This window comes from Scyliorhinus torazame, chromosome 2, assembly GCF_047496885.1.
Source record: "Scyliorhinus torazame isolate Kashiwa2021f chromosome 2, sScyTor2.1, whole genome shotgun sequence".
Taxonomy (NCBI): Eukaryota; Metazoa; Chordata; class Chondrichthyes; order Carcharhiniformes; family Scyliorhinidae; genus Scyliorhinus; species Scyliorhinus torazame.
The window spans coordinates 272,851,935-272,871,132 of record NC_092708.1 but is presented as its reverse complement, the minus strand read 5'-3'; the positions used below and the strand labels follow the sequence as shown (position 1 = coordinate 272,871,132).

General features: G+C 45.3%; 1 protein-coding gene across 2 annotated transcripts in view; it reads right to left on the bottom strand.

Moving 5' to 3' along the window:
• The window catches only part of LOC140398664 (tau-tubulin kinase 2-like), a 370,126-nt gene that overhangs the window by 94,710 nt on the left and 256,218 nt on the right, over positions 1 to 19,198 (bottom strand). For both annotated transcript variants that reach the window (XM_072487597.1, XM_072487608.1), the window contains exon 9: positions 6,806 to 6,931. In XM_072487597.1, the coding sequence (XP_072343698.1) occupies positions 6,806 to 6,931 (126 nt within the window). The remainder of the gene's footprint in view (positions 1 to 6,805; positions 6,932 to 19,198) is intronic.

Below are 19,198 nucleotides of genomic sequence, written 5' to 3'. Positions count from 1 at the left end.
CACCAGGGGAAGGCAGCAGTCGCCAGGTTCATGGCACCGTGGCTGGCTCTGCTGGACAGAAGGGCGGGAAAAAGAGTGGAAGGGTTATAGTCATAGGGGATTCAATTGTAAGGGGAGTAGATAGGCGGTTCTGCGGTCAAAAACGAGCCTCCCGAATGGTATGTTGCCTCCCAGGTGCACGGGTCAGGGATGTCTCAGATTGGCTGCAGAACATTCTGAAGGGGGAGGGTGAACAGCCAGTTGTTGTGGTGCATATAGGCACCAATGATATAGGTAAAAAACGGGATGAGGTCCTACAAGCAGAATTTAGGGAGTTAGGAGCCAAGTTAAAAAGTCGGACCTCAGAGGTAGTAATCTTAGGATTGCTACCAGTGCCACGTAGTAGTCAGAGTAGAAATGAAAGAATAGGCAGGATGAATGCGTGGCTTGAGAGATGGTGCAGGAGGGAGGGGTTTTTGGGACATTGGGAGCGGTTCTGGGGGAGGTGGGACTACTACAAATTGGACGGTCTACACCTGGGCCGGACTGGAGCCAATGTCTTTGGGGGTGCTTTTGCTAACGCTGTTGTGGAGGGTTTAAACTAATGTGGCAGGGGGATGGGAACCAAGTGAGGAGGTTAGTGGACAGTAAGGAGGTAGTAACTAAAGCCTGTAAGGAACTAGATCATGAAGTCAGCGTGACTAAAGGGAAGAGTACGCAGGGAGCAGATGATGAATGCAAAGGGACTGGTGGTCTGAGGTGCATTTGTTTTAATGCAAGAAGTGTAGTAGGTAAGGCAGATGAATTTAGGGCTTGGATTAGTACCTGGGAGTATGATGTTCTTGCTATTACTCAGACTTGTTTGAGGGAAGGGCATGATTGGCAACTAAATATTCCAGGATATCGATGCTTCAGGCGGGATAGAGAGGGAGGTACAAGGGGTGGAGGAGTTGCATTACTGGTCAGAGAGGATATCACAGCTGTGCTGAAGGAGGGCACTATGGAGGACTCGAGCAGTGAGTCGATATGGGCAGAGCTCAGAAATAGGAAGGGTGCGGTAACAATGTTGGGGCTGTACTACAGACCTCCCAACAGCGAGCATGAGATAGAGGTACAAATATGTAAACAGATTATGGAAAGATGTAGGAGCAACAGGGTGGTGGTGATAGGAGATTTTAATTTTCCCAACATTGACTGGGATACACTTAGTGTCAGAGGTCTAGATGGAGCAGAATTGGTAAGGAGTATCCAGGAGGGTTTTCTAGAGCAGTGTGTAAATAGTCCAACTCGGGAAGGGGCCATACTGAACCTGGTGTTGGGGAATGAGCCCGGCCAGGTGGTTGAAGTTTCAGTCGGGGATTACTTTGGGAATAGTGATCACAATTCCGCAAGTTTTAGAATACTCATGGACAAAGACAAGAGTGGTCCTAAAAGAGTGCTAAATTGGGGGAAGGCCAACTATACCAAAATTCGGCAGGAGCTGGGGAATGTGGATTGGAAGCAGCTGTTTGAAGGTAAATCCACATTTGATATGTGGGAGGCTTTTAAAGAGAGGTTGATTAGAGTGCAGGACAGACATGTCCCTGTGAAAATGAAGGATAGAAATGGCATGATTAGGGAACCATGAATGACAGGTGAAATTGTGAGACTAGCTAAGAGGAAAAAGGAAGCATACGAAAGGTCTACGCGACTGAAGAAGCTTTGGAAGAATATCGGGAATGTAGGACCAATCTGAAACGAGGAATCAAGAGGGCTAAAAGGAGTCATGAAATATCTTTAGCAAACAGGGTTAAGGAAAATCCCAAAGCCTTTTATTCATATACAAGGAGCAAGAGGGTAACCAGAGAAAGAGTTGGCCAACTCAAGGACAAAGGAGGAAAGTTATGCGTGGAGTCAGAGAAAATGGGTGAGATTCTTAACGAGTACTTTGCATTGGTATTCACCGAGGAGAGGGACATGATGGATATTGAGGTTAGGGATGGATATTTGATTACTCTAGGTCAAGTCGGCATAAGGAGGGAGGATGTGTTGGGTATTCTAAAAGGCATTAAGGTGGACAAGTCCCCAGGTCCGGATGGGATCTATCCCAGGTTAGTGGGGGAAGTGAGAAAGGAAATAGCTGGGGATATCTTTGCAGCATCCTTGAACATGGGTGAGGTACCGGAGGACTGGAGAATTGCTAATGTTGTCCCCTTGTTTAAGAAGGATAGCAGGGATAATCCAGGTAATTATAGACCGATGAGCCCGACGTCAGTGGTAGGGAAGCTGCTGGAGAAGATACTGAGGGAATCTATTCCCATTTGAAAGAAAATGGGCTTATGAGTGATAGACAACATGGTTTTTACAGGGAAGGTCATGTCTTACCAACTTAATAGAATTCTTTGAGGAAGTGACAAAGTTGATTGATGAGAGAAGGCTGTAGATGTCATATACATGGACTGCAGTAAGGCATTTGATAAGGTTTCCCATGATAGGCTGATGGAGAAAGTAAAGTCTCATGGGGTTCAGGGTGCACTATATAGATGGATAAAGAACTGGCTGGGCAACAGGAGACAGAGAGTAGTAGTGGAAGGGAGTTTCTCAAAATGGAGAACTGTGACCAGTGGTGTTCCACAGGGATCCGTGCTGGGACCACTGTTGTTTGTGATATACATAAATGATCTGGAGGAAGGTATAGGTGGTCTGATTAGCAAGTTTGCAGATGACACTAAGATTGGTGGAGTAGCAGATAGTGAAGGGGACTGTCAGAGAATACAGCAGAATATAGATAGATTGGAGAGTTGGGTGGAGAAATGGCAGATGGAGTTCAATCCGGGCAAATGCAAGGTGATGCATTTTGGAAGATCCAATTCAAGAGCGAACTATACGGTAAATGAAAAAGCCCTGGGGAAAATTGATGTACAGAGAGATCTGGGTGTTCAGGTCCATTGTACCCTGAAGGTGGCTGCACAGGTCCGGTCAAGAAGGCATACGGCATGCTTTACTTCATCGGAAGGAGTATTGAGTACAAGAGTTGGCAGGTCATGTTACAGTTGTACAAGACTTTGGTTGGCCACATTTGGAATACTGCGTACAGTTCTGGTCGCCACATTACCCAAAGGATGTGGATGCTTTGGAGAAGGTGCAGAGGAGGTTCACCAGGATGTTGCCTGGTATGGAGGGCGCTAGCTATGAAGAGAGGTTGAGTAGATTAGGATTATTTTCATTAGAAAGACGGAGGTTGAGGGGGGACCTCATTGAGGTATACAAAATCATGAGAGGTATAGACAGGGAGGATAGCAAGAAGCTTTTTCCCCCCAGAGTGGGGAAATCAATTACTAGGGGTCACAAGTTCAAGGCGAGAGGGGAAAAGTTTAAGGGAGATATGCGTGGAAAGTTCTTTACGCAGAGGGTGGTGGGTGCCTGGAATGCATTGCCGGCGGAGGTGGTAGAGGCGGGCACGATAGTGTAATTTAAGATGTATCTAGACAGATACATGAATGGGTAGGGAGCAGAGGGATACAGATCCTTAGAAAATAGGCGACAGTTTTAGATAGAGGATCTGGCAGGCTTGGAGGGCCGAAGGGCCTGTTCCTGTGCTGCAATTTTTCTTTGTTCTTTGATACTGGATTTCAGTTTTAGGTGTCAGTGATCGCAGCAGAGATCAAAGCGGTGCACCCGAGGTCCATATCTAGTGTTCTGTCCTGCTTTCATTCTTGAGAATGGGTGCCCGGTTTCTCTACTGCAACCTCCACGGCTGAGAACGATACAAGCAGCAACTTTGTCAGAATTCCTTCACCTCAAAGTCATACAAAAACCTGAAATTGTTCCATCCCCAACACTAGGTTGGTATGTCCTTACATAATGGGAGTAATATCACCACAAGGACTGGCAAAGGATTTAAAGAGAATTCCGACCAAAATTATCTAAGGGTAACTAGGGGTGAACAATAAACACCAGTTATACTTGTGATACTATATCCTGAACATAGTTGTATCTAAATAAAACAAATAAGACAAACCCATATTTTGACGGGGGGTTTTTTTGCAATAAGATCCCCACAGGACAGCCTGAGAATTTCAGAAGTTTCTCGGTTTTTTTTAGACCAGTCTTGCTGAAGGTACAAGTACACAGCATTGCAACAGAAATTTTGAGAACAATGGATTCCAGGCAGGCAAGTTTGTTATGGAAGATCGATTTCTAAACACTGGGCATCAGACCAGTGGAGTGGACCACCAGCCCATCAACTGGTGCTGGTGGAAGGTCTGCTCCATTTTGAAGGATAGGTGTAGTCAGCATGTCTCTGAAAACGGGTGCCCCACTGCAGCCGAGGCTGATCCTATCAGTAGCACATAGATTTGGTGGTTCAGGTGAGGGGTGCGCGAGGTGGCATTGGTGATGGTGAGGAAAACAGCTTTGTCCAGTTGCCTCTTAAAATGACAATCTGGGTCCTATGTATGTCATGTCAAAATTTTTACTTCCAAAGCAGGCGGGCAATTCAGCTACCCTGCAGTTTCCTTTTAAGATAGCACTGGCTGGATTGGGAGTAGGAACAGAGCGTGTGTTATACTCTCCCCTTTGATTTTCAGATTGCAACCATGTCATTTCTACCAACAGAGCCAGTGAAAATCTCTCCTAGAAGTCTTTGTTTTCTAGCAACAAGCCTGTGCCAAGACAGCCTGCCCGTAACAAATCAAGCAGAAGATGAAATAGACTGGAGAATAGCCAATGTTGTTCCTCTGTTTAAGAAGGGTAGCAAGGATAATCCCGGGAACTACAGGCCGGTGAGCCTTACTTCAGTGGTAGGGAAATTACTGGAGAGAATTCTTCGAGACAGGATCTACTCCCATTTGGAAGCAAATGGATGTATTAGTGAGAGGCAGCACGGTTTTGTGAAGGGGAGGTCGTGTCTCACTAACTTGATAGAGTTTTTCGAGGAGGTCACTAAGATGATTGATGCAGGTAGGGCAGTAGATGTTGTCTATATGGACTTCAGTAAGGCCTTTGACAAAGTCCCTCATGGTAGACTAGTACAAAAGGTGAAGTCACACGGGATCAGGGGTGAACTGGCAAGGTGGATACAGAACTGGCTAGGCCATAGAAGGCAGAGGGTAGCAATGGAGGGATGCTTTTCTAATTGGAGGGCTGTGACCAGTGGTGTTCCACAGGGATCAGTGTTGGGACCTTTGCTCTTTGTAGTATATATAAATTATTTGGAGGAAAATGTAACTGGTCTGATTAGTAAGTTTGCAGACGACACAAAGGTTGGTGGAATTGCGGATAGCGATGAGGACTGTCGGAGGATACAGCAGGATTTAGATTGTCTGGAGACTTGGGCGGAGAGATGGCAGATGGAGTTTAATCCGGACAAATGTGAGGTAATGCATTTTGGAAGGGCTAATGCAGGTAGGGAATATACAGTGAATGGTAGAACCCTCAAGAGTATTGAAAGTCAGAGATCTAGGAGTACAGGTCCACAGGTCATTGAAAGGGGCAACACAGGTGGAGAAGGTAGTCAAGAAGGCATACGGCATGCTTGCCTTCATTGGCCGGGGCATTGAGTATAAGAATTGGCAAGTCATGTTGCAGCTGTATAGAACCTTAGTTAGGCCACACTTGGAGTATAGTGTTCAATTCTGGTCGCCACACTACCAGAAGGATGTGGAGGCTTTAGAGAGGGTGCAGAAGAGATTTACCAGAATGTTGCCTGGTATGGAGGGCATAAGCTATGAGGAGCGATTGAATAAACTCGGTTTGTTCTCACTGGAACGAAGGAGGTTGAGGGGCGACCTGATAGAGGTATACAAAATTATAAGGGGCATAGACAGAGTGGATAGTCAGAGGCTTTTCCCCAGGGTAGAGGGGTCAATTACTAGGGGGCATAGGTTTAAGGTGAGAGGGGCAAGGTTTAGAGTAGATGTAAGAGGCAAGTTTTTTTACGCAGAGGGTAGTGGGTGCCTGGAACTCGCTACCGGAGGAGGTAGTGGAAGCAGGGACGATAGGGACATTTAAGGGGCATCTTGACAAATATATGAATAGGATGGGAATAGAAGGATACGGACCCAGGAAGTGTAGAAGATTGTAGTTTAGTCGGGCAGTATGGTCGGCACGGGCTTGGAGGGCCGAAGGGCCTGTTCCTGTGCTGTACATTTCTTTGTTCTTTGTTATAAGACAGATGAAAGGATAACTGTGCTTATCTCTACTAATACCGTCTGGGAACTTAAAAAAAATTCTGTCAAAGCGAAATACAAACACACTAAAACCTCAGATAGGGAGGAAAAAGGCTGATCCATTTAGTCTGTCTCGGAGTATCTTACAGGTCCTGAATGTCTATACAGGACAGGTGATCCTGATGAGGTAAGATCAAAATACACACACGGTTCTCCAGATCCAAGATCTGTTAGGTGACGACAGTGTGAGGAATGACTGAATGACAAAGAACAATAGTAAACCAAGAGTTTTAATAGTTCAGTGATGCACTGTATGAGCACATTTAACCCCAAAGTAATATCTTCAGTTAATAATTATGGACGGGGCGGGAATTTCCCCATGTTACAGGGTAGCACAATTGTAACAACAGGTTTCACAGATGAGTTTACAGGTTCATTATATGGCATATATAGGACGTTTCCCCATGGTGAGTTCCTAATCTCAGCTGGACTCAGGAGGAGGCAAAGATCTTTACTACATGGACAAAATAAACTGGAGGCCATGGGAAAATATGTTAATCTTACAGTATCTTCCGGCAACGAGGTGAAGAGAGGCAGAGTCTTTGCAAAACACATCTGCATCTGTACCTATGATGAGTCTGTATAAGGTTCTCACTCACACTTTTATAATAATTTACCTGATAATCTGGTTTTGTGAAATAATCTAAACAAAGAACATGTTCCAGAAATAAAGCGAACTCTTGGGGGAGGTGCTTCAACATAAGGTGGTGATCATACTTTTCTTTTATCAGGCCTACTTGTTCCTGTAAACATAAAACAGAGAAAAACAGGGACACAATTTAATCCAAATACATTCAACATTGTCATAAATTTCAGCTTCAGTCAGTTCACTGCTTTAACTAATTATAGGTGACAGCTTACTTTACAACCCAAGTCTCAGCAACAAAAAAGATCTTATACTGCTTACGTTCTTTTGTTGTATAATGTTAACCACCCGCTCTTTTATTTAGTTTCTTTCCAGGAAAGGTGTCACCTGTGGTTTACTGGGTAACTAGGTTGATTCCAGAAATGAGGCATTTGTTGTATGAAGAGAGATTAGGCCTATACTTTCTAGAGTTTAGAAGAATGAGGGGAGATCAAATTGTGGTATACATGATGATAAAAGCTATGGATAAAGTAGACGTGGAGCGGATGCTTCCTCTTCTGTGGCATTCTAGAATGAGAGGTCATAGTCTTAGGATAAGAGGTAGCAAAATTAAAACCGAGTTAGGGAGAAACTACTTCCCCCAAAGATTCTGTGGAATTTGCTACCCCAGAGTGCGGTTGATGCTGGGACAGAGTAAATTTATGGAGGAGTTAGAGAGATTTTCAATTGGTAATGGGTTGAAGGGTTACGGAGAACAGACAGGAAAGTGGAGTTAAGGCCATGATGAGATTAGCCATGATCGAATGGCAGAGCAGACTCAATGGGCCAAATGACCGAATTCTGCTCCTATATCTTATGAACACTTGCACTTCCCATTCAGAAGTTTGTGGATTCAAGTCCATTTCAGGAACTTTAGATCTCTAGGCAACACTCCCAAAGCCAGTACTAAGGGAGTGCTGCACCTGTTTTTCAAATAATATGTCTAAGTTGCCTGTCTATTCTCAGAGAGGGGTTGCAGGAAAGTGGCAAGCGAAGGATGTCATGACACTTTTTGCAAAATAATAGTGGAGTTTACCCCGAGCCCTGGCCAATATTTATCACTCAATCATCAACAGTTAAATAGTTTAACTGGTCAAAATCACATTGCTGTTTGCACGAATTTGCTGTGTGCAAATTAGCTGCAATGACTTTTCACAGTAACTTCATTGCAGTGTTAATGTAAGCCTATATGTGACAAAGATTCTCCCTAAATTATCGGGTGTGCATCAATTACAAATGTGCTGCGTACAAGCAACATTCCCTTCAGGATGCACATATGTGGGTTAATTCTGAGGGAATTGCACAGTGCAACAAGCTGACCATTCATAACAAACAGAACTTAGAGGGAATGTTGAACACAACGGTGACTATACTTCAAAAAAAGCACTTTGGACATTCTGAGGCAATGTAATGCGTGGTTTAAATGAAACTCTGCTTTCCATGAATTACCTCCTGTACAAAAGGTTTAACTTATAATTGATTTTCTTTTTCTATCTAAACTATATGCTGCTTCATTCCCCTTTTCTTATCTAAATGGTCTACTGCCATCTCCTTTATTTCCCTTTTCTGAATGCTTTCCACTGCGTTAGCATCTTTTTGCTAAATACATTATAATGGGAATCACGCTCCCTATGCGGCCCAATCAGAATAAATTCTGATTTGCTTCACCATCGTTCAGTAGGTAGCAATTACCTTGAAATTGCTTTGGGTGAGAACACACGAACACACTAAACAATAAAAATCTCTTTTAACAATATTTTTACAGAGGCATTTTGTATCTCTGCTGTTTACCCTCCTCAATAGAATCCTTTTCTCCATTTCCTCCAATTGAAGGAGCCCTTAAATATATTGGAGGTGTCAAAATTGCAAGGTTTGTAATCCCTTTTTTGCCTGCTCTGGAGATACCACCATTATAGTTTGGTGGATAACTAATTCTTTACTTGCCTTATAAATGTACTACCACTAGAAAAACCAAGGCATGATAATGGCAAAACCTTACTTTCTGGAAGAGATTTTGAGCTTTTGTACAACAAGAGATACATAAAAATATAAGTTTGGTCCATCATGTTTTTCAACTAGGTACCTTTTTTATGTTCATGGTTTTGTACCATAAGTTCAAGCAGCAAAGCACTGTGGAATCCCAGGCCCTCATACCAACACACAATTTCCTTCAAGCTTCATCACAAATTTGTCAATGCTGTGCACTTAAACCACTCAATATGACCACAAGTTCCAGATTTTCATAAAAACTCTTAAATTCCATATTTCATCCATTACTAGCCATCTGGTTGGCATTCAGCCTTATTCTGGGCTCATCCAAAAGTGCAAGTAGTTTTTCCACATCACTCAATTGATGTTTCTCACAATTTTAAAGACTTCTTTCAGATTTCCTTTTCACCTTCCATTTTCCAGAGAAAATATTCCCATTTTGTTCCATCTTTCCTGCCATTTCCATCTTCTCAATTCTGGAACACATTTATGTACTTTTGCCTGTGTTGCAATATCCTTTGGTAGTAGGGTGGCCAGATCGTCTCACACCACTCAAGTTTGATCCAACAAAGGCACTACGAAAAAAAACTAACACCGCACAATCTGTAATTGTGGAATGTCATTACTGTAAACAATATTTGACTGCTGCAAGCAGATCTCGATTTGAGGAGGAATTGAGATCATGACTGACAAAGAATGCTTTAGATTAGAAAAGTGCAACATTATGCATGTAGGTAGGGCGAATACTGAACATACATGCACCCTCCATAAAAAATCATTAGAACTGGAGGAGAATGAAAGAGATCTGGGTGTTTAAGTGTGCAAAGGCTGCTAGAGCAAATAGGATGTTGGGGGTATTTATTGGGCAGCACGATAGCATCGTGGTTAGCACAGTTGCTTCACAGCTCCAGGGTCTCAGGTCAGATTCCCGGCTTGGGTCACTGTCTGTGTGGAGTCTGCACGTTCTCTCAGTGTGTGTGTGTGGGTTTCCTCCGGGTGCTCCGGTTTCCTCCCACAGTCCAAAGATGTGCAGGTTAGGTGGATTGGCCATTCTAAATTGGCCTAAGTGTCCAAAAACGTTAGGTGGGGTTACAGGGATAAAGGGGATAGGGTGGAGGCGATGGGGCTTAAGTGGGGTGCTCTTTCCAAGGGCCGGTGTAGACTCGATGGGCTGAATGGTCTCCTTCTGCACTGTAAATTCTATGATAATTCTCTGATTGGAAAATTGACCATTTTCCAGCCCCATCCAAATGTAATCTGTGCTAATTCACAGTTATTTTTTCTAAGCAACAAAAATCTCCCTTATAAAGGTCATATAAATACTGCGACTACAACAGCAGGTCAGAAGCTAAGAATCCTGCGGCAAGCAGATTAGATTACATAGATACATACATAGATACATAGAAGATTGGAGCAGGAGGAGGCCTTTAGGTCCTTCAAGCCTGCTCCTTCATTCATCACGATCATGGCTAACCATTCAACTCAGCAGCCTAATCCTGCTTTCTCCCTATAGCCTTTGATCCCATTCTCCCCAAGTGCTATATCCAGCTGCCTCTTGAATATATTCAAAGTTTTAGCATCAACTACTTCCTGTGGTAATGAATTCCACAGGCTCACCACTCTGTGTGAAGAACTGTCTCCTTATCTCTGTCCGAAATGGTTTACCCTGAATCCTCAGCCTGTGATCCCTGGTTCTGGACACACTTATCATCGGGAACATCTTCCCTGCATCTACCCTGTCTAGTCCTGTTAGAATTTTCTAAGTCTCTATGAGATCCCCCCTCATTCTTCTGAACTCCAGCGAGAACAATCCCAACCTAGTCAATCTCTCCTCATATGACAGTCCCGCCGTCCCTAGAATCAGTCTGGTAAACCTTCGCTGCACTCCCTCGAGAGCAAGAACATCCTTCCTCAGAGAAGGAGACCAAAACTGCACACAATACTCCCAAGTGTGGCCTCACCAAGGCACTGTACAATTTGCAGAAACACATCACTGCTTCTATACTCGAAACCTCTCGCAATGAAGGCCAACATACCTTCAGTGAATTCACAAGGACACCCAGGTCCGGCTGCACACGCCTCTCTCCCAATTTACAACCATTCAGGTAGTAATCTGCCTTCCTGTTTTTGCTTCCAAAGTGAATAACCTCACACTTATCCAAATTATACTGCATCTGCCATTGATTTGCCCACTCGCCCAACCTGTCCAGATCTTGCTGTAGGATCCCTGCATCCTCGTCACAATTCACCCTCCCACCTAATTTGGTAGCATCTGCAGATTTAGCTTTATTGTCACGTGTACCAAGGTACAGTGAAAAGTATTGTTCTTCGTACAGTCTAGACAGATCGCTCCATACATGAAAACATCGAACATATGATAAATATACGATGGAAATACATAAACATAGACATCGGGTGAAGTATGAGGAATATATTGTTCGCAGAGAGTCGGCAAGCTCAGTGCCATCACAGCCTGACTCCCCAAGTCTGTCCAATCTACAATGAGCAAGTCAGAAATGTGAGAATGTAATTCCAACAACAATCAGAAGCTTGGCACCATCCAGGACAAAGCAGCCTGCATGATGGCACCCCTTCCACAAACATCCACTCCCTCCACCACCAATGGAATGTGGCCTACAAGATGCACTGCGGGAACTCACCAAGGCTCCTGTTGTATCTTTAGACCAACAGTAAAAAGAAAATATAATGCTGTAGCACGTGGGTTTTACGTTTATTGAATAAGTCTTCACTATACTAGACTCCGCAAAACTCTGCGAAATAGTCGATGAGGTCACGTTGTCACGTGACTTTGTTCTTAAAGAGACATTGCACACAACCACAATAACTCCTCCACCCCCCCGTAAAATACTTATCTATGTTGCCATAGTTATTTCTGTATTATGATTTAATTACTTTGAGCATAAAGTGCAAAGTCGCCATAGTCTCAGATGACCGTAGGCTGCTTTCCCCTTTGGGAGGGAGAGCTGACTGGTGGTAATTTAACCTGAAGGTCACCACACCTCAGGCGAGGGGCAAGGTTTCATGAATAACCTCAGTAGCTATGGCAATTGAACCCACATTGCTGGCCTCGCTCTGATTCACCAACTGGCTGTCTAGCCAACTGAGCTAAACTGGCCTCCTCCTTTGAGCACATTTTTATTATGCCTAATAAAATGGTGTAGTCTGTTTGTACTTTATGCTAGGTTTGTCACAATTGTGTATTTGGATTATTCTTGTTCCCTCGATTATAAATATAAATGAAAATCTTCAATAAAAACACTTAAAAAATATCTCTCTCTCTCCCTCCCCGTAGCCATCTGGGATGGCCACGTCCTGATTACAAAATGGACACTTGCAAAGAATGCAGGGAAAATTGGACAATACTAAGAAACAAGCAGGTGCAAGCTCTGTCTGTTGATTAGAACCTTAAACTCTCAGACAGGACAGAAACTGCCAAGCAATCTACATACTAATGAGCCATCTCCGGGCACAAAAGGGAAACATTTAGATACACAATGTTAAGACAGACACCCTGGCGCCAGAAGAGGCTAAATCAAAGCAGACCAACGGTCACTAGGACTCGCCCAGCGATCAGGGAACCACCCCTTTATTGGAGGAAGATCGATACGGATGATTGGGAAAGACCCAATTAGTTGAGGCCAAGTTCAAGGCCCACCCAAAAGCGCGCGAAGCCCTTTTTAGTATAAAAGGTATTCCCCAAGGGAGAATCTTTCTCCTTTGGCTCTCAGCAAAGAGAGAGACCAGCCTAGCAGCTACATCAGACCAAGTAAGTTCCAGGTCAACGCACGCTACGAGATAGACGCTCCTAGTTGCTACCCTGTAAACAGCTCAACCCAGCAGCCTCAGAACCGAGCAACGGCTATTGTTCCTCTGACTGAGTGGGCACCCGAAGCGAAGTATAGGCTTTAGTAATAGTGGTAGTTTCGTTTATAGAGTTTAAGCATGAGTAGATTTGACTGTGTGTAATTAAATGAGCATTGCTTTTAAACTTACTAACTGGTGTATCGACTCATTGATCAGTATTCGGTTCTGAACCTTGTGGCGGTGTTGATAGATATCTGGCGACTCTTGAGCAAACGTAATTAAACAGAGCCAACCAAAGAGAGCAACATTTACTGGCAGCATCTGACGGGACTCGATTTAGAAGTGGCCTAACCACTCCGAGAGAACCCAAATTTGAATTGAGAATCCAATTAGGAACAGAAAGAAAAACCACAAGCGTTAAAACAGTACTGATCAAGCCTCTGAGATTCGGAAGTGTGTTAATGCATGCATACTAACAGGGATATAAGGTAAACCTGAGAGATTTTATTGCGTAAAACTGTCGGGAGTTTTGTAGGCCGGACATTAGCGTAAGCCGTACCCATGTTTACATCACTTTATCACCCCCTGTTCCAAATTCAGTAGAGAACCTAGATAGAGAAAATAGCAATGAAGGCAATGGAACGCCTTATGAACCCCCAGGAATTCGAGGTCGCAGCGACCAGTAGAGTAGAACAGTGTCCTGTTTGGGAAGATTAGATCAGGAAATATCTCAAAGTGAAAGGATGGCCCCTTTGGAGTGAATTCTGCAATAATGAGGAAACAGGACCCGGGAGTATAGGGCATACTTGGTGAGAGAACCTGTCAGAGATCCACAAGAAGAGCTGCGGGAAAGCTCGCAAGCCGATGGCAATCGTGTCCTGTTTGGCACAATTGCGAGGCACAGAGGAGGTTGTTAGGACGCTCCATAGAGAGATAGAGGAGAGAGACAGAACCAGTGAGGTAGACGTGAGCGAGGTAGAGAAGGAGAATCGAGATTTAAAAGAGCAGTTAGCAGCAAGGGACAGAGAGGTGGATGATGCCAAGTCTTGTCTCGCGCATTTGAACAGTTTTCAGACGCAATATGATAAGGCCTACCAGGACAGCAACGTGCGGTCTTGGTAAGACAAGAAACAGAACAGCAAGTTGAGAAATTGCAGAAACAGTGCAATGATTTAAAAGCAGCCCTACGAGCACTCCATACTTCCACAATGGAACAAATACAGAGCTCCGTAGACCACGCAAAGTGCCGGAAGCAAATTGCAGAATTGCAATCTCTGCTTTCCGTTCAAAACGGATTTCAAAGTACATTCGGACCCCAATTAGATCAGGAAGACAGCCCCGATTGGCAGGAATTGAACAAGACTGCCCATAGATACGTACATGGGACATGTACGCAGGAAAAACCCCAGAAAAGGAAAGCGCCCCAACCGAACAGGCAGAATCCCCCCCCCCCCCCCCCCTTATGAATCCTGTAACCACACACCGCAGTGTCGCAGAAGGAGAAGCAGATTTCTTTTACACAACCCCGTTAACCGTGACCCAATTACGGTACGCGTGTGGAAAAATTACACCGTTCCTTCCCACACCAGACCTCCACAAATTTTTCGTTAAAGTCAAACAACAAGCAACCATGTACGGCCTGGATGAAAAGGAGCAAGTGAAGCTCACAGTTTTAAGCCTCGACCCTTCAGTCGTAGCAGCCCTTCCCGACCCACAGAATGTAGGAGGAGGCAGACTCCAAGAGATGCACACAGCGATCCTTGATGCGATCGGCTTTAACAGAGGAGACACCGTAGAAGGCCTAAATAAGTGTAGGCAAAAGACAGAGCACCTCATAGCGTTTGCTGGACGTTTGTGGATTCACTTTACCGCAGTTTTTGGAGAGTTAGCCCGCGCCCATTTGTCCCCAGATAATATGGCCAAATGGACCCGAATTCTAGTCTCGCACGCCACAGAAGCAGGATGAAAAGCTTGCGCAAATTATGACCCCTCAGATGAGGCCCACAATGAAAAATGGGTTTTGAAGAGATTGTCCCGCGCTTGGGAGCAATCAATTGCAGGCAAAACCGCATTTTCAACACCCGATGAAGAGCAGGCAGAAATGAATCCAGTTTAAGCACACCAGAACCCCGCATGGGTAAACGAGGGCAGGAACAGCCAACCCCAGCCCAAAACTCAGGAATGTTACAACTGTGGACAGCTAGGACACTTTGCACGAGAGTTCAACGCGCCCCAGAAGCAGCAGAGAAACCGACAGACAGGCACACTAAACAGGAATAGGGCAAAGCCGATCCATAACGTTAGCGACCGTTCAGAGAATGCAGACATGAACGGCACCGACTGACGGTGTTCGGGCTCCCCAACTTGGGTCTGCGACACCCTTTGGGACAAGTCCGGTAGACCGGTAGTAGCAGGCAAAGTCCGGGGACAACCCGTAGAATTTCTTTGGGACACAGGAGGGTACCGCACCACACTCAATTCCTCCACGATGTTCCAGCGAGACAAGTGGCCCACAACAGACACCATCACACTCAGCGGTTTTACAGGACATTTACAACAGGGACACATCACAGCCCCTGTAGCAATACAGATAGGGAACATCACAACTAAGCACCCCGTAGTTTTAGTTGATCTGTCCCAGACAGCAGAACAACTCCTTGGGATCGATTTCATGAGCTCCCATAACCTTTCTTTTGACCCAGTTAACAAGTGTGTTTGGAAAATGGCAAAGGCAGCACGAGCCCCCGCCATGCTCACAGTAGGAGAGTATGGAAACAGGATTAGCTCAGTAGGAGACTTCTGGTTCGACCCTCGAGCCATTAGTGCAGACAAACAGGTTAGGGCAGTCCTGCAGAAACATAAAGCAGCATTTGCACAGCACAAGCACAACTGTGGCAATTTGGCTGGCTTTGTGAACATTACAGGTCCCGACCGTAAACCCCAGAAGCAGTACGGATTTCCCCAGGAAGCAGAGGGAGAAATCTCCAAAGTAATAGAGGGTTTGTTGGATCAAGGCGTACTCAGATCAGTAGCCTCCACAAACAACGCACCGATTTGGCCAGTCATGAAACCGGATGGATCATGGCGACTCACCATTGATTACCGGGAACGGAACAAAGTAACCCCAGCAGCAGCCCCCACTATAGCCACGAGTCCCGAGACCATGCTCAAACAGGGACTCCAGTCAATTTTTTTTTTCGGTTTTGGACATTAGTAATGGCTTTTGGTCCATTCCATTGGCAAAAGCATGCCAGTAAAAATTCGCCTTTACATTCCAAGGGCAACAATACACGTGGACGTGCCTTCCACAACTCCCCCTCCATTTTCCGCCGACAGCTGGCAAATGGATTCGCAAAGTTTTCCCGCCCTGACTGTCTGGTCCAGTATGTAGACGACTTGTTACTACAGACAGACACAAAGGGAGTGCACATTTTGCTTCTTGATGAGCTCCTAAAAGAAATTGGTTGTAAAGTCAACCCCAAGAAGACCCAGATTCAGAAAGAAAAAGTGATTTACTTGGGAACAGTGATCACTCATGGCAAACGAGAGATCGAGCACAAGAGAATTGACTCGATCGTCAAATTGCCCCTTCCCGAAAATGTCTCAGCCCTCCACTCATTTTTAGGACTGGTTGACTACTGCTGAAACCATGTTGATGGTTTTGCCACTAAAGCAGCTCCCCTTTCCGAACTTCTCAAGAAGCAGGCATCTTGGGAATGACTTGCACCTGCTTGTTTCTTAGCATTGTCCAATTTTCCCTGCAGTCTTTGCAAGTGTCCATTTTGTAATCGGGACGTGGCCATCCCAGATGACTACACTCCCTCCTTGTGATCCTCATATAAACCAGCTCAAGGCTTATGGCTCACAGAATAACCACACACACCACATCCTGCTCGCAGCAGCAGACGATCACGCTCCGCCCACAGGTGACATTTTCCTACCCTCCCCCAACCACTCCAGCCCGCCGTCAGACACAACTTCAACTCCGCCCCCAGATGCACGACTCCGCCTCTCCCTTCCCTCAACCAGCAGTGATAGTGATCACAATGACGATAGCCACAGCACACCACGTTACAACTATACCCCTACACCAGGCCCCACTCCCAGAGAATCCGAGCATGATTCTACTGACCCATTTGAGATCACTCATATCAAAGCCCCTGACCCAGACCCACCACCCGAAGATTACGGATCGAAACGTAGTAGCTCCAACCTCGACACACGATTCTGGCACCGAGACAATTCGTTGGCTCATCCGGAATGATGAGATGGACCCCAATTTGCCCCAAGCAGCTTTAGCACGGTTACTACAGTCAAGAGTTTGGCAGCCGGGAGAAGATGATGACATAGAATCTGACTCCCACCAAACAAATCCCTTTACGACCCTGTTCGCTATTGAGCAGTGAGGTGTCCAGATGATGAAGAAAAAAGGAACCGATGGAGAGATACGGTGTCCTTTCTGATGGAACCTGCACCATGTTTGTTGTATGTTTGTTCGTTAGTGTTAACGTTAAGTGTTGTTCGTAAACTCAAAAGTTTTCACGGCCCCACATCACCACTCCTTCGATGCCCAATGCCTGTTAAAGGAACTAGTTTGTCCCCAGAAACCTGTTAATGGAACAAGTCTGTCCCCAGACAATAGTTCAGAGGAACTAGTTTGTCGACAGAGCACGACTCATAGTTGCTCTCCTAATTCGAGAGGCAGCCCCCCCCCACCCCCCCGACGACCACATTCTTACCCGTTCTTGCCTGTTGCTCAGGCAGTGGAGAAACGGCATTGGGCCCCGCCCTGCCTGAGGGCCCCCCTCTAATCAGCTACGCTCGGGTAGAGCACATACGGCATTGATCACCATCCTACCTGGGGATTCCACCCATTTCTTACCCGCCACGGCCCATACGCACCCCATTTTGGCTCATTACGTTCGAAATTCTTTTATTTGGTTTTGGCAACCCTTAGGTTGCTTCCCTATGCTATTTACATCCTCAAACACTGGGATGGTAAATCACACAGGCTGCGAGACGGCTCGCAGTATGGCAGTATTTTTCTTAGATGTCTTGTCCAAATATTTGGTTTAAAAAAAAATGAGGGAGTCACAGATGGTGACCAATTATAAAGGGAAATTGGCAATAAAGGACAGACAGACGAGATTTTAAGCAAGATAATAACAGAAATTATGCTTGTGTTCACAGAACTCCGGAAACTCAGGAACCCCAGAGGAAGACAAAGAAGAAGACGGACAAAGATGAAGACAGCCTGTGTTCACAGAACTCCGAAAACTCAGGAACCCCAGAGGAAGACAAAGAAGAAGACCGACAAAGTTGAAGACAGCCTTCGTGTTCACATAGATCTTAGCGGGGTCCCTTCAGTCGCGCGCGGACGCTACCCCTTTTCCCCACCACACAAACCGTAAATGATTCTCACCCCTGCAATACATGGAACCCCGAGATAACTAGCCCAGCGGCAGCTAGCAATACCCCGACCTGGTGTGATAAGTTTATCACCTGGTACTCACTCTCATATGTAGTCGAAGCACTCTTAGTGTTAGCGATACTTTGCAGTGTCGTGCAAACGTTTAGAGTTAGGAAATGGCGACAGAGAGCATATCGCTCTCGCACCCCGGTATACAGGTTTAGGTCCCCCATTTTCGTATTTCACCAGACCCCCGAACCCATTGGGTAGGATTAAAGTGCATCCATTTTCTTTATGTATTCTGTGGAACAATAGGGAAATCTGTGGGCAGAGCCAGAGGATATTGGTAGGGTGTTGAACGAGTACTTCAATATCTTTCTTCACCCAAGAGAATGAGGAGGTAGATATAGAACTCGGGGAGAGACTGTGAGGTTCTTGAGAAAATTGTCATATCGAGTAACAAGGTATTGGAGGTGTTAGCAGGCTTAAAAGTGGACCAATCGGCAGGTCCGTATCAATTGTGTCCCAGGATGCCTTGGAAGTGAAGGAGGAGATTGCAGTGGCTGATCCAAGTTTTTAATTCCTCACTGGTCTCGGGGGAGGTGCCAGAGGACTGGAGAACCGTTAGTGTGGTCCCACTATTTAAGAAAGGTTGTAGAGATAAGCCAGGAAACTATAGACCAGTGAGTCTCATGTCAATGGTGGGGAAACTATTGGAGAAACTTCTGAAGGACAGAATCTCTCCACTTGGAGAGGCAAGGTTTGGTCAGGTATAGTCAGCATGGCTTTGTCAGAGGGAGGTCATGCCTAACAAATTTTCTTTTCTTTTTTGAATGTGACCAGATGTGTAGATGAGGGTAGTGCAGTTAATGTAGTTTACATGGATTTCAGCAAAGCCTTTGACAAGGCCCCACAGGGGAGACTTACAAAGAAGACAAATGCACATGGAATACAGGGTAATTTGATAAGGTGGATTCAAAACTGGCTTAGCTGTAAGACAGTGGGTGATGACCGACAGCTGCCTGAGTAACTGGAAGCCAGTGTCCAATGGCATACCACAGGGATTTGTGCTGGGTCCCTCACTGTTTGTCATTCATATAAATGACATAGATGACCATGTGGGGGATAGGATCAGTAAGTTTGCGGATGACACAAAGATTG